Source organism: Kogia breviceps, chromosome 1 (genome assembly GCF_026419965.1).
Source record: "Kogia breviceps isolate mKogBre1 chromosome 1, mKogBre1 haplotype 1, whole genome shotgun sequence".
Taxonomy (NCBI): Eukaryota; Metazoa; Chordata; class Mammalia; order Artiodactyla; family Physeteridae; genus Kogia; species Kogia breviceps.
The window spans coordinates 3,941,392-3,956,477 of record NC_081310.1 but is presented as its reverse complement, the minus strand read 5'-3'; the positions used below and the strand labels follow the sequence as shown (position 1 = coordinate 3,956,477).

The 15,086-nt window shown below is 46.1% G+C and overlaps 1 protein-coding gene across 8 annotated transcripts in view; it reads left to right on the top strand.

Moving 5' to 3' along the window:
• The window catches only part of NEK7 (NIMA related kinase 7), a 145,117-nt gene that overhangs the window by 58,519 nt on the left and 71,512 nt on the right, over positions 1 to 15,086 (top strand). For 7 of the 8 annotated variants that reach the window (XM_067027449.1, XM_067027447.1, XM_067027454.1 and 4 more), the window contains exon 3: positions 14,078 to 14,218. The exons of the other annotated variant lie outside the window; for it this stretch is intronic. In XM_067027449.1, the coding sequence (XP_066883550.1) occupies positions 14,078 to 14,218 (141 nt within the window). The remainder of the gene's footprint in view (positions 1 to 14,077; positions 14,219 to 15,086) is intronic. 8 annotated transcript variants of the gene reach the window in all.

The following is a 15,086-nucleotide window of genomic DNA, read 5'->3' as shown; positions in this document are numbered from 1 at the left end:
CCACCGACTTCTCCCAGGCATGCAGTCGCGTGACTGGCCTTTTCTGTCACCAGATGAACCAGCCACACTGTGCCCGAGGCCAGCGCGCCCCTGACCTCCGGATCCCATGCATCCCCTCCTCCGGTTTGCCCCTCTCTGCAGGCCCTTCGCTAGCACACCATCGTGTGGTTCTCTCTCCCATCTAAGCAACAAACCGTGACCTGCTCGGGTCCTTGGACTCTTTAACCCATAGAAATGGGTAAGAGGCCAGATGAGAGGTTCGGGCAAGGCTTCATTGAGACTCGCGCCGCGGCGGGGTGGGGCCGGCGGGTGAAAACGAGCAATAGGTGCCCTTGCTTGCTCCCCGAGGGGGCTTGAGCTGGCTCGTCCAAGGGGCTGAGGGCGGGGGAGGTCTGGCGGGAGGCCTGGCTTAGGTGGTCTGCTCGCCCTCTGGGTGGTGCTGTGCGCAGGGATCTTCTGCAGGGCCCCGCTCTTGCTCCTGGCACCTCAGAAGGGGCCGTCGGTTTGTGGGCTGTGTGTATCGTATTGTTCATAACTGCCTGAGTGCATGTGCGTGCAGTTATTTTTAGTCCATTATGGTTTCTTTCTATCCTGTTGCCCAGGTGCAAGTGCAAGCACTCAGGTAGAGGGTCCCCTGTCCCAGCCTGTCTCAAAGCCAAAACAAGTCCAAACCCAAAGCCAGCTTTGAAAGTCCTTCTTTTCTCCGGCTGTTAACCTATTTCCCTGCTGCCTTTTATTGCTAATTCTTAGCTTTATCTGTAGGTTTGTCTCCCATTTCCCCCTTCACTCCCTGAAATGTGCCCCAGTTAAGCCTTCTCCCCACCCTCCCGGCTACACTGCCTCGTCAAGGTCCCAGTTACGTGCAGGCGCTCCATCCCTGGTCAGCTCTCAGGCCTCGTCCTCCTTGGCTCATCAGCTGCATTCAGCAGTCGGATCGGATCAAACTCTTCTTTGAAACCTGTTCATTGCTCAGCTTCCAAGAACCGTGTTTTTCTCGTCTCACTGGTCCGTCCTTTGCTGATTTCTCCTCACCTCCTGGACCTCTGGGCTTCAAGGCTTGAGACCCCTTTCTATCTATATCCCTGCTTGGAGATCTCTTCCAATTTCGTGATTCTAAGTACGATCCATATGCTGGTGACTCACAGTTATACCTCAACCTGGACCTCTGTCCTGAATTCCAGACTCATGTATCCGGTTGCCTGCTTGACCTCAAATTTGTGTGTCTCAAAGCAAGCACGTGTGAAGCTGAACTCTGAATGGTCCCCCACAACCCTTCTGTCTGCAGGCCTCTCGGTCACAGTTGGTGGCAGGTCCATTCCGTCCTTCCCTTGCTCAGGCTGAAGCTCCTGGAGATGCCCCTGGCTTCTTCCAGCTCTCTCGTGTTGTGTCTCACATGTTCCCAGACCCCCATGGCTCCATCTTTAACATACAGTTAGAATCGGGATACTTCTCGCCTCCTCTGCTGCTACTGCTGTGGTCAAAGTAATTTTACTTTTTCACGTAACTGATTTCAGTAGCTTCCCAGCCTCCCTCCTTGCCTCCCTTCAGCCTGCTCTCAATGCAAAATTATATAAACTTTAAATGTAAAATACAAAATTTCAGTCAAACTGTGTCTGCTTAAAACCTTCTAGTAGTTTCTCATAGGCTGACTCACTCATCATCTTCCAGGGTATATTTAACTATCACCTTCTTGGAGCATTTAATGAAATTGAACCTCCACACCCTCCCAGTAAGCCTTTGCTGCCATATTTTTCTGCGTAGAATTGATCGCCTTTTCACTTTTTCATTGTCTGTCTGCTTTCTCTAGAGTGTAAGCTTCACCCCGAGACCCCAGAGTGGTACCTCGGGCACGTAGTAGGCATTCAGTAAGCGCTTGTTGAAGACAAACTGGGTGTCAGATCAACCCATTCTCCATCTTTTCAAGCATCACCTTTTAAATGAATATTAAGATACATAAATGTCTTTGGAATTTCTCTTCCTGGCACAAGTTCAAGCAGTGGCCTGTGCCTTGGTACCTACATCAAAAACACGATAGGAAGCCATTCTTGGCAGCGCTTTGTTAGACCGAGGTGTGAGAGACCAGCCTGCACCGAGGCAGGGAAGAAGAGCTCAGAGAAGAAGAAAGAAATTTTCTCCAGGACAGGTTTCCACATCTTTGTGAGCCCAGAAGTCAGGTGTGGCCTAAGATGTCTGAACTCTTAATTTACCATTTTTGTTTTTCTTGGGTAACAGTCTATGTACAAAAGTAAATATATATTAAATGGTTTATTAAAAAAGAAAAAACACATGCATCCTCCATTTCTTATGGACTTTTTTTCACCTCCTTGGTTTAACTGGAACAGACCTCTCTACCTCTCTTTCCCCCAAGGACACTGTTTCCCGCCACCCTCTCAGAGGAGGCCGCTGGTTCTCTAATAACCCCACGCCGTGAGGATCGGGGGTCGGATGGCAGCCTGTCCATCCAGAGAGCCTCTTCCAGACCACGATTCCTCCTTGTTCTTGGGGTGGGGAGGGCGGAAACCTGCGGCGTCGAGGCTCTGCCACCCTAGGAAAGGGCGTTCACCTTCCGTGCCGCTGCTGTCTCCTGACCTCCTCATGACGCCTCGCACTAGTTGGACACTTGGCCCCTGGCTCCTGGCTTGTGTCCAGGGCAGTAGCCCTGCTGCTGCTACCAGTACCTGCTGCTGATTGAGTTCTTACAGCGCGCCCACCCTGTGCGAAGCATTGTGAACGTGTGTTTTATTTATCCCTAGCGCGAGCCGTACGAGGCATTGTCTGTCACACTTCACAAATGAAGAGCCTGAGGCTCAGACCAGTGAACTAACTCACACGTGGTCACGTGGGCGGCCAGTGGCGGGGCTGGGATTGGCCCCGGGTCTGTCTCTCTCTTTAGTTTCACAGAGAAAGCTCCTCATCCGTTTCCTGGCCTGTCTGATCTTCTCCATCACCATGACTCGTGATATTTTTATAGGCACCTCAAGCACCTACTCTCCAAGATGGAATTCGTTTCCTGCCCGAGATTGTCCTTTTGCCGGTGACTTTTAGCACCGTCTGTCTAGCCGTCCAGACTACACACAGCGAATCGCATACTTTGTATTTAGGCGGTTTTCCCCTTGTCTTGATTTTACTCCCTAAGTAGCTCTTGAATCTGCTAATTCTCTACATCCTGACTGTAACTACTGTAGTTTATTGAGATTACTGCCACCTTTTGCCTGGATTATCGCAGAAGCTTCTGAACTGATCTCTTTACCTCTCATTTTACCTTTTCTAGTTCATTCTTTACATTGTAGCGAAAGTCATCTTTCCAAAGTATACTTTTTATTGTATCACTTCCTAAAAGCGCCGGTTTCTATGGCTCTTAGGGTGGATTCTGCATTTCCTTGTGTGTCGTAGAGGGTCTCGCATCATCTGGTCGCCTTTTTCTTCTCCAGCTGCATTTTGTATCTTCCCCTATTTTGGACACAGATTCAGTCGTGTCTTGCTTGTACCATGCTCTCTTTTGGCTCCAAATCTCAGATGCTGAGGTCATGGTTTCAGGAGCCATTCAAGGAGATTTAGTCCCTAATGAAACCTAATAGCATAAAGGCTCTTATAATGCGGTTGAACTACATGCTAGAGGCCCTAAGGAAAGTGTTATCCTAGAGGAAACATGTAATTTGGAAGACAACAAAAAGATTACTCTCAGAAACATAATGATTACTGGGTAATTTCTTACACTAGTAAGCTTCTGACAAATCAGAATATGCTATACCAGCAGTGCAGTGTTCCTTCTGTAGATCATGCTTTATATCAATGAGTAGTAGGTCATGGGTACTGAATAAATATTTGTTGGATGAATGAATTGATCTCTAAGTGAAAGCTAAATATTGATCAATCTAATTATATTATGTTGTGTAGATTTTAGTTACTTGAGAGCTGTTTTAGGAAAAGACTGTGGCAATATAGAATAATAAGAAATCTGTCAAATGAGAAGTGACATCAAAATATTTAAAGCTTAGTTGAGTTTTGAATTTAGATTGGTTGTTCGTATTCACATATTTAGGGGTAAGTGTTCCTTAAATTTTAAAGGAAATGCCTTGAGAAATTGAGATGATTTTTAAAAGAATGAGAATACGGTAAGGATTCTCTCATCTGCTCTCTTGGAAATTTCTATTTGAATAGTCTGATGTGGGCAAAGGTGAGGTCGACATTAATCAAAACAGTTTCCCAGTTAGTTCTATTTGGAATTGCATTCAGAGCCTGAAATATAGTTTTAATATATACAGTGATGAAAATTGTTCCATTTTTGAGGGTGAACGTCATATTTGGAAGATTCAGAAATCCTTTGGAGCCAAGTATGTACTTGGTGAGAAAAGTAAATAGTCTTGGTATTCTTCTTTTGATCAAAATGAGATATCTTCTTAAATGAGACTAGTAATTTTCATGTGATTCACAAACTGATTACAATCCAAGGAGGAATTTCAAACACATTGTCAGTTTCGGAAGCCTTCCTGGAGTAAGTCCATATCCTCTCACAGTGCTTGTTTGAAGGGCAACATTGAATGTATAGATTCTAATATGTTTGTTAGAATTCGGTTGTGTCATGTTACATTTAGCGCTTAACCTTTATGTTTTGTCTCCCTCGTTATTATTATTATGTGAATGTTATGACTTTTTCATATGACTGTGGTTATGTTTCATACATCTTTCTCACTAAATATTCCTAAAACAAATGTTCCTCAGATTTAGAAATTTTGATAAGTACTTCTTTCTCCAGGAACACTTATGTAGAATACATGTAGTTATGCATTCCTTTTATGTATTTTTTTCCCTTGACTGGATATCGTTCAGTGTAGGAGAAGAGGCAGGCGGAGGAGGAGGAATTTCTAAGAGAGTCTCTGGTGGGGCGTCCAGTCGAGGGCTAGGGGGGCACCAGGGACCAGCAGAGCTCAGCACGAACTCCCGGAAGCAGCAGGTGGGAGGGCTGGGACAATGGGTGACGTGGCCGGGGTGACGAGCGAGGTGAGAAGAGAAGGCTGGGGATGGAGCCCCGCGGACCCTCAGGATTTATGGGGGGGGGGACACGGGGGGGAGCTGGCAGGAGTCAGCAGCGCTGGCTGTGTGGCGGGGTGGTGCGGGGCCTGAGCCCTGAAGTCGGATTGCCTGGGGTGAACTCTTGGATGCCCCACTTTCCGGCGGTGTGATGGAGGACGGGTTATTGAGCATCCGTATGTCTCACTTTTCTTATCGATAACTCAGAGGAATCATAGCTTTTGCCCCCTGTGAGCTGTGGAGCGTCTGGTGTTGTGCTTGGCGCGTAGATAGAGCCCAGACGGTGGGATGCGGACGAGGGTGGCGATGACGGCGTCCCGCCAGTGGTGCTCTCGGAGCACAGGTCTCTCTCCCACCGGTTGGCTCTCTGTCATCTCACCTCCTTTACTACACCTTTGTCACCTGCCTTCCGCCCACACTGCTGCTTCCTTGTTAGCCTTGTTTGTCCCCGTCAGTGGCGTCGCTCTCCACCGAGGTGCTCAAGCCCCAGACCCGTGATTTATCCTTGATTTCTCCCTGTCCCTCTCGCCTCCTACCCAGTTCATCAGCAGCTCCTTGGACTCCGCCTCAAGACCGTATCCTGATTCCCTCTGCTGTCCGCATCTCCCTGTACAGTCAGGTCAGGTGCACTTGCTCCTGTCCAGCCTCCCTGCTTCCGCTCTTGCTGTGCTCACCCTCCTCTCCATCCCCGCCCCGCCAGCGTGGTGAGTTGTCACTGTAGAACGTGTGTTAGCTCACAGCGCCGTGCTCCCCTGCTGGAGGCCCGAGTCCCTCCCTGGTGCTGTCAGAGCGCCGTGCTCCCCTGCTGGGGGCCCGAGTCCCTCCCTGGTGCTGTCAGAGCGCCGTGCTCCCCTGCTGGGGGCCCGAGTCCCTCCCTGGTGCTGTCAGAGCGCCGTGCGGTTTTGTCACGCTCGCCTCTGACCTCGTTCCTCACCCCGTCGCCCTTGTTCCCCATCCTGCAGCCAGGGTTCCTTCAACACACCCAGCTCGTTCTTTCCTCGAGACGTTTTCTCCGGGTTTTCTTTCTGCCCTTTTTTTCCCTTCTGGCCTTTTAATCTCACCATAAACGTCACCTTCTCACCAAGGTCATCCCAGAATGACCCACTCTCAAATAACCATCCACTCATTTTCCTTTATATCACTCTATTTTATTTCTCTGCATATGCTTAAATATTAGATACTATTATGTATTTGCTTATTGTCTTTTTATTGTTTTGGCTTATGTATTTGTTTAATCTCCCCCCTCTATTAGTAACTGTGGAATAAATGAATACATTGTAGAAAACCTCTCCCCTCTAGTTGTGTCTGTCTCTGTCTCTGTCTCTCCCGGGGAAAGGCGTTTGCTTTTGCGTGTTTAATTTTACCAGGCAGGGCTGGCGGTGCTCACGGGCAGGCGGGAGTGTCTTCGTCATTTTCCTACTCACGAAATGCTGGGGAAGGTCATCGGTATTTCCGGTTACGTAATTTGGATATAGTGATTATGCTGGGTAGTATAACTGATGATGATTAAATGATACAAATACTGGGGTCTTATAAATGTTTAACTAGATAATTGGTTGTATTTGATCACTCCTTTTTCTTATGCTATAGTGCATTCTCTCCTTTGTTTGATAAAAAGCCAGTTATAATGATTAATGGCATATTGTTCTGACTGATGTAAATCTCAGACACTTAGTGTCTTTAGGAATAGGTTGCTTTTGGAATAGTTAAAGAAATTTTAGGGAGATCATTTTTCAACTGGGAAGAAACATGACTAATTAGACTCTGCTGGCACATGTGGTGTTTTGTTTTTGTTTTTTTTTTTTTTTTTTTTTTTTCGTTATGCGGGCCTCTCACTGTTGTGGCCTCTCCCGTTGCGGAGCACAGGCTCCGGACGCACAGGCTCAGCGGCCATGGCTCACGGGCTTAGTTGCTCCGCGGCATGTGGGATCTTCCCGGACCAGGGCACGAACCCGTGTCTCCTGCATCGGCAGGCGGATTCTCAACCACTGCGCCACCAGGGAAGCCCTGTTTTTGTTTTTAATATGCGTTTTTTTCTTTTTTTATTTCTAGTGAGGTTTGTAGAAAATAATATATAACAGCTTTATGTTAGATATTGTCAAAAGGATGTTCTAGTTTGTGTAGTTTGGAGGTGAGTAATATCTCTTTAAAGATCATACATAGCATGAGCTTTATTGCCAAATAAAATTGAAGGGCATTTTGAAGTGTTGTAACTTTTAAATCTTTGAGAAATTTAATAATGTTAATATAAATATAATTTATTAGATCACATAATTGGTAGTATGAAAATCACGAGTAAGAGGTGAATTTGCAGTAACAGTGAAAGCCGTATTAATGATGTTAAATATTGTAATTAATACTGGCTTGTATATTAGATCATTGATAACAATACCTCTAGGAATTCTCAGGACATAATTTTCTCTCTGGGGAGTCTGTTGTGTCCATGCTGTGACTCTTCTAATTTCCCCAGAGAGAATTATCATCATAATGTTACCCTGAATTATCTTATTGCTCATTAAATGTTCTTGCCTTCAAATTTAAAGGAAATTAAAGAAATTATCTAGTCATGGGAAATTATTAATTGTTTAACGAGGTTTGCACCTGTGATAGTATGAGCCTGTGGCACAGCAGAAGGAATTTTAGTTTAAAATGAAAAGTATTTATGTAAAGGAAGCAGTTAACAGACTGACATGTAGAAGTTAATCCCAATTAGTTAGCAAGATCTGGCGGTATGTAAAGTGTGTTCAGATCAACAGGAGATTTCATTAATGAGAATGCAGAACACGTAAGGTGTCACGAAAAGCTTTCTTCACTCTAGAGTTTGATTCTTTTTAGTTGTCGTGTGTAATTTTGAGTATTTTATGTTTCTGAGCTTTTAGGATTCTTTTATAGTATAACTTGCAGATTCACATATCTCAAGAGACTAAACATAATTTACCACAGAAATGTAATGCAAATGCTTCCAACATCTGTTTTAATTGTGTCCTTTATTTAAGGAGTTGTGGGTGTCTTATAGTTAGTAATTAAGAAATAAAATAACAACAATAAAAACAATAAACAACACTATCAAAACAATGTATGTGGGCTTACAGTTATGTTATTCATGTTAATTAGTTATATTTTGAGACTTATTCCCAACATGAATCTGTTTGAAAATTCTTGTGTGGGGTATGTAGTCTTTACTTAGTAATCTTAGAAGCTACCCTGTGCTGAATTAGTCACACCCTTTCTCAGCTTCTTTTGTCACGAAGAGCTTGCAGCTTCAAACTTGCAGGGTTTCTGGGCTTTCAGGCAGTTGTTGTCCTCACTTTGCCTGCGACTTTAAACTTTCCTGTGAGCGTGTTCCAACCGGATAGCTGAATTGCCGCCACACGTGGTTTTGTTTATCGCATGCTCCCCACAACAATTAGGAGGCCTTCGGGCAGAATAATTTTAGTTAGCTATAGTGATGGCACCAAGGAGCCTTACACCCAAGGGGCCAGGCTGTGTTCATTCATGAATCCGGAGGACAGTCCACGTGATAACTGGGGTGTCCTGGTTGGAAGGCAGAGCCCAAGGCTGGGCGGTATTCAGAGACCCTAGTAAGGATGCAGCTGGCCTATGGGAAGCTTAGCTGTAGATACAGACAAACTCCAGTTTCAGCCAGAGGAAGAGGACCAAAGAAGAAAGTCAAGGTCAAGACTAAAGAGTTTCAGTCTTGAAAACCCGAGGACAGTGCAGGAGGCTGTACAAATCCAGAGCCTGTGGGGAGGGAGGGTCGGTGGCAGGCTGTGACCGCTGACACCCCTGGGGGAGGGGGCGTAGATGACGGTGAGCGAGTGTGTGTGTGTGCGCTTGGCTCTGTCCCAGGGGACACTCAACGCACAGTTCTTTGTGGGGGCTCACCCCTATGCCGGAGAAGTGGGAAACAAGGTTTGGGTAGCTGGCCCAGCTGAGAAAGATACTGGGCGTTAGAACTGGGGTTTCGAGCCCCGGCCTTGCTGACTGACTCCAGAACCTGTGCCGTTTCTGTGGGGCTTTATGGAAACTCAGTGGATTCTTCTGTACCGCCTGGCCCAGGTCCGGCCTCAGAACAGGGCTTGCTGTACTGCCCTAAGAGGGCAGTGAATTAGCACTAAGGTCCCCTTTCCTGCTGGGGGTGCACGGGGAGTCTCCGTCTCATCTGTTGGGAAGCTGTCACTGGCAGAGACAGAGTCCACTTGCGGGTCTGGAGCTTCCCCACGCCCCATGGAGCTTCTCCCTCAGACCTGCTGGGAGCTTCTCCGTGGTGACAGTCATGCAGATGCCCTTAGAACTTTTATATTTATTAAGTTCTTTCAGCTACATTCAGTCATTTAGTGAATATTTATTGTCTGTTTCATGTTGAGCTGCCTTCATGGCATCTGGACCCAAAGATAAAACTTGGTTTCTGTCTTTAAACATTTTTTTTTTAGATGTTGGGGGTAGGAGTTTATTAATTTTATTCATTTATTTTGGCTGTGTTGGGTCTTCGTTTCTGTGCGAGGGCTTTCTCTAGTTGTGGCAAGCGGGGGCCACTCTTCATCGCGGTGTGCGGGCCTCTCACTGTTGTGGCCTCTCCCGTTGCGGAGCACAGGCTCCGGACGCGCAGGCTCAGCGGCCACGGCTCACGGGCCCAGCCGCTCCGCGGCACGTGGGATCCTCCTGGACCGGGGCTCGAACCCACATCCCCTGCATCGGCAGGCGGACTCCCAACCACTGCGCCACCAGGGAAGCCCTGGTTTCTGTCTTTGAGAAACTGTGTTCGGAGGGAGAAATATATACGTGTAAACAAATAATTAAAATCCATTGAGATCTAGAACCTAGCTCAGTGCCTGAGTTTGCGCAGCTCTTTGGAGGGCTGACTGCTGTCGGTTGCTGTGCAGGCCCAGGGGCAGGAGCAAGTGAAGCCTCCTGGTGAGCTGAGGACGATTCCTGAGAAGGGCTGGCGAGTCAGCCTCCAAGATGAGCTGGGGTGGCCAGGTGCGAGGAGCGCAGTCACTCAGAAGGCCTGGGACACACAGATGCCTTGTGCGGAGGGGCCAGAGCTGCAGGCGCATTGGGGCCAAACGGTGTGGTTGGAGGGGAGGCCCAGGGCAGGGGCAAGGTGACTGAGAGAGCCCCTGTCGGAGGTGGGCTGACGTCAGTGTGTCACGGAAGAAGCAGAGTAGCTTTCTACTTTCATAAAAGTTGAAAGTCCTTTAAATGACTCGCCTCAAATCCAAAAGCCATTTTGTGCAGCTCAGACAAATACCCCGGTCATTAAGGGACTGCAGAGACTGAGACCCGGTTTATCTACCAGAATGAGAGCACGGAGAGGCAATTTAAGTGATTTTATGTGGTTTATGTTTTGTCCTGATTTGAATCTCATTATTTTGCTGGGTTATTTTATTTTATTCCCATTATAACTCAAGTGCTAAGCTGAAGAATATGGGGAATTGGACACCATCCAAACAAGGGAATGTAGCTCTTTCCTAAAAATAGTTCTTTACTTGCGTGGGCACTGATTTGATACCATCTTTTTTATTTTAAGCACCTCATACGGTGCTGCTTACATGGGGCCTAACTCATCAGAATGAAGTGTGGCACTGAACACAGGATCAGAGAATCATTACCGAAGTATATGTATAACCTGCCTGGCGATCTCTTAAAGGAGACCTCATCCTACACAGGCTTATTTTTATACAAATTGCAGCGTGGCACAGACACGGGCGGGGGTAGTCGGAGATGTACAGCTATGCTCCTTCTCTTGTCAGCTCTGCACGTCTACACTGGGTGACAGGACATGGGAGCCGATGAGACGGGCTGTCACTCACCCACACTGCCCTTTGAAGAAAGGCCGTGGGGGGGAAGGTGCCGCAAATGGGCTGTGAAGTTTACATACACTGCCCACTGTTAAACAGATTACGTCTAATGAAGTGTCTAATGCTCAGGCCATATCAACCTAATCCTTGGTGGCAGTTCGTCCCTCAACTGCCAAAACACTCCGCCCTCTGGCCCTCTCTCGCCCGCTCTGGCCGCCCAGCACAGGGAGGTGCCCAGCCTTAATCAACCGAGACAGTGTGTGATCTGACATGCAAATGTAGGTCATTGCATATGTAAATGTGTGATTACAAACCTGCATGCCAAAACACATTAGTGAGACTTTGCTCTCAGCATGCGGTTGTCACACTGCCTTAGCAGTTCACGCTAATATTTGTCAGTTATTGTGCAGACAGAAGATGGAATTCCCAGTCAGGTTTAAAGTATATGGGTTGCGCGATACCGTTCCTAATGATGAAGCTGTAAATTTCACCGTTGAGATTGACAGGTTTCATCGGGAGAAGGAATGGTCTGTACATTTTGGGGAGAGGAAGAAAAAAACCTGTTTCTCAGGTGTTGCAGGCTATCGTAGTGTGTAAATTAAAAAATTTTTTAAAAAGATTTTTTTAGAAAAGCCTGGACAATTTCAAAAGTCTCTCCTCTTTAAATGAAACAAAATTAAGAAAACTGAAAAAGTTGCTAATATCCACTGAATATATCTGAGAAGTGAGGCTTTGTAAGTTTCCTTTGTTGATAAGTAGGTGTCACAGTGACACTTAATTATAAATTCATCTCAATGACCACAAAAAGAAATCTTACATATGAACAGAGTGGCAAGATGTCTCCCTTTATTTTATAACTTTGTTTTTATTTTTATTTTCATTTTTGACACACACGTTTCTAGTCCCAGTTTTGTTTTTTCATCAAAAGGCCTGAAATTGAAAACTGAACTTGAAAATACTGTGGGTCATCATGTAGGGTCCCATAATGTTGTATCACATTGTAGGTGACTTTGTTCAGTAACCCCGGCAGTATAGCAAAGCCTATACTTGGGAATTGGGGATTGGGAATCAGCTAGACATAGATTTGGTTTGATAACATCCACCTTATAGGATTGTCATGAGAATTGAATTAGATGGCCTATGAAGTACTAATTTATAGGACCTGTTAAGTTGTAGGTACCAAAACAGAACCTTTTATTATTGTAGTAATGTTACTATTGTTATTCTAACAATTACTTATGGTTTTATGTTTATATAATGAATTTGTGAAATTTGTATTCTGATTATTTTGCATGTCTTAAAGGAAGAGTGGTATTTTTCTTGACAATATTTTGGACTTTCCGAAGAAAGAAAAGCAATGCACAAGAGTAGAAATTACTGCTACCTTTTTTCTCTTTTTGAGAAGCATTGTATTTGAATGACAGTGAAACTTTAGCAGAATTTTAGAGTTTTTGCTAGCATGACAGTTGTAGTGAAATGAACAAGGTAACATGTCTTAGGGGTTAACGTAATGCCCATATGTCAGAGTAGCCTTTTACATAAGTCATGGGGTCATCAGCCTTGACTAAGGTTTGTTTGAGGGACTAGAGTTCAGATTACTTTAGTGGGTTTAGGAACCAGTGCACCCTTTGGTTGCATTAATAGGTATTTGATGTTCAGTCTTACCAGAGGGCACCTTGTGGGCTCCCCACAGGGATGTCGTGTTCACTCCGAGTCCGCTCAGAGTGGAGCAGGTCCAGAAGGATGTGAGCAGAGTGGTAAAAGGCCAAGAAGAGTGTACCTATCAGTAATCCAGGAATCTTGAAAAGGCCCGTGTGTGTTTAGCCAAAAAAGAGAAGATAAAAGGGCATATGATGGCTAAACTGTTGTTGTGTTGTTATAGGTAGATGGCTACGGATAGATTATGCGTGTCCTGAGGAGCTTAAAAGGCAGTATTCCTCGGATATGCGTGGTAACCTCAGCAGCGGACAGTGTTGGATCTTAGTGGTGTTCAGGTCAGGTCTGTCCTGTGACTGGCTGAATGAATGAGTCTGTAAACAATGAACGAAAAAACTAGCACAGTGGATAAAACGTATAAGGGGTTGGGATTTGCCTCCACATGGGGGCGGCTGTGGTGCTGCCTCCCACCACCCGTAATTCTCTCTCAGCACCGTTGAGAGCCCCTTCCCTGTACCTGTGTAAGATCTTTCAGAGCAGAAGCATTTCTGATGCATCTCTGTTTCCCAGCAGCTAGTACACTGCCTGATGCATAGTATGTACTAAAAAGTGTTACTTCCAAAAAGAAATGACAGGGCTTCCCTGGTGGCGCAGTGGTTGAGAGTCCGCCCGCCGATGCAGGGGACGCGGGTTCGTGCCCCGGTCCGGGAGGATCCCACGTGCCGCGGAGCGGCTGGGCCCGTGAGCCGTGGCCGCTGAGCCTGCGTGTCCGGAGCCCGTGCTCCGCAACGGGAGAGGCCGCAACAGTGAGAGGCCCGCGTACCGCAAAGAAAAAAAAAAAAGTAATTATGTACTAAGTGACAGAGGCCAGTCCGAAAGGCTACATACTACATGGTTCTAACTATGTGACGTTCTGGTAAAAGCAAAACTATGGGTACCGTCAGAAGTCAGTGGCTGCTGGGGGTTAGTGGGGAGGGAGGGATGAGTAGGCAGAGTATCGAGGGTTTTTAAGGGCAGTGACAGTGAACTGTACGACCCTGTAATTATGGATACACGTCACCGTACATTTGTGCTAAGCCACAGAATGTGCGACACCCAGAGTGAACCCTAACGTAAACCACGGGCTTTGGGTGATAAGGATGTGCCAGTGCAGGTTCATCAGTTGTAACGAAAGTCCCACTCTGGGGGGGTGTTGATAACGGGGAAAGCAGTGCCCGTGTGTGAGCAGGGGGCACATGGAGGAGCTCTGCACCTTCCTCTTAATAGGGCTGTGGACCCAAAACTGCTTTTGCAGAATTACGTCTTTTTAAAAAAACCTTAATGATGAGGTGGTGAGGTCACTGCCACGGGAATGGTTCAGTGATCGCCAGGAAGTTCAGAAGATTTTCGTGCATTAGTTGGCAGGTTGGGCTAAGTGAATTTATGTGTATATGTGTGTGTTTTTATATAATATGAATAGTTCGATAAATACTTGTCGAGTGAATGGCTGTCTGCAGGTTTACCGTAGAAATCGCCTACTCATGTGAAGACTATCAATGATTATTTGTATATTGTGCGATTGAAAACTTTTCTGACTTTTTTAATTGCAGAAGGCCTTACGACCGGATATGGGCTATAATACATTAGCCAACTTTCGAATAGAAAAGAAAATTGGTCGCGGGCAATTTAGTGAAGTTTATAGAGCAGCCTGTCTCTTGGATGGAGTACCAGTAGCTTTAAAAAAAGTGCAGGTAAGATGACTTTAATTATATAAATCCCTGTAAAATTATACTCTTGTGAAGAATAAATAGAGAAAAGTGCATCCTGAATGATTGGGTCATGACAATCTTAAGTTGAGAACGATGGGAGAGAATAAAAATTGTACTGTAAACACTTGCATTAAGTGCAGTACATGGTGGAAATCATTTTTTAGTTTTAATACTACGTTTAAAATTCAGCTGGTTTTGTTCACCGAGATTCAGTAATGACTAGAATGACCTTAGAAAAGCTTTCACAGCTCTAGGTTTTAAGAGGCAGATTTGAGTTGTCACCATGGCCCCTAACTGGACATACTGGCTCCGTGTTGTGTCCTGAGCTGCAGGCGCTGCAGAGGGAAGCCAGGCTCACAGGGTGTGCTGCCTAATAAAGTCAGTACACGGCAGGCAAGGTTGGGGGGGGGGGGTTCGTTAATGTAGAGGGCCACACCGGCAATAAATGAAAGAAAACTGAAGTGAACTTCATGTACTGGAGAATTAAAAAAAAATGAAAGAGTTTTGTAAACTTAGAGGATTGATGTCCTACGTAAAATCCAGACGTTATTGCTATCGTTCTAGCATCAGCTCTGCTCTCCGGTCCTGACTCTGTCTGGGTTCCCCAGGTCCATGGACCTGCCCCAGCCCGTGCCCGGGACAGGTCACTGCCCTGACGGCTCCGCTCGCCTCTGGTCTCGAAAGCACTTGCCTTTCTGCCCCAGGGTGCGTTGGACGCCGCACCGTTTTACTTCCCTTTTTGAGGGAAGGTCGTTCTTGTTCACACCTGCCTGTAGACTTCCCATTTTACTCTGCAGCCCTGGTGTCTCTTCTGTGTCGAGACCTGCAAAACCTCAGTGTCCTCTTATTA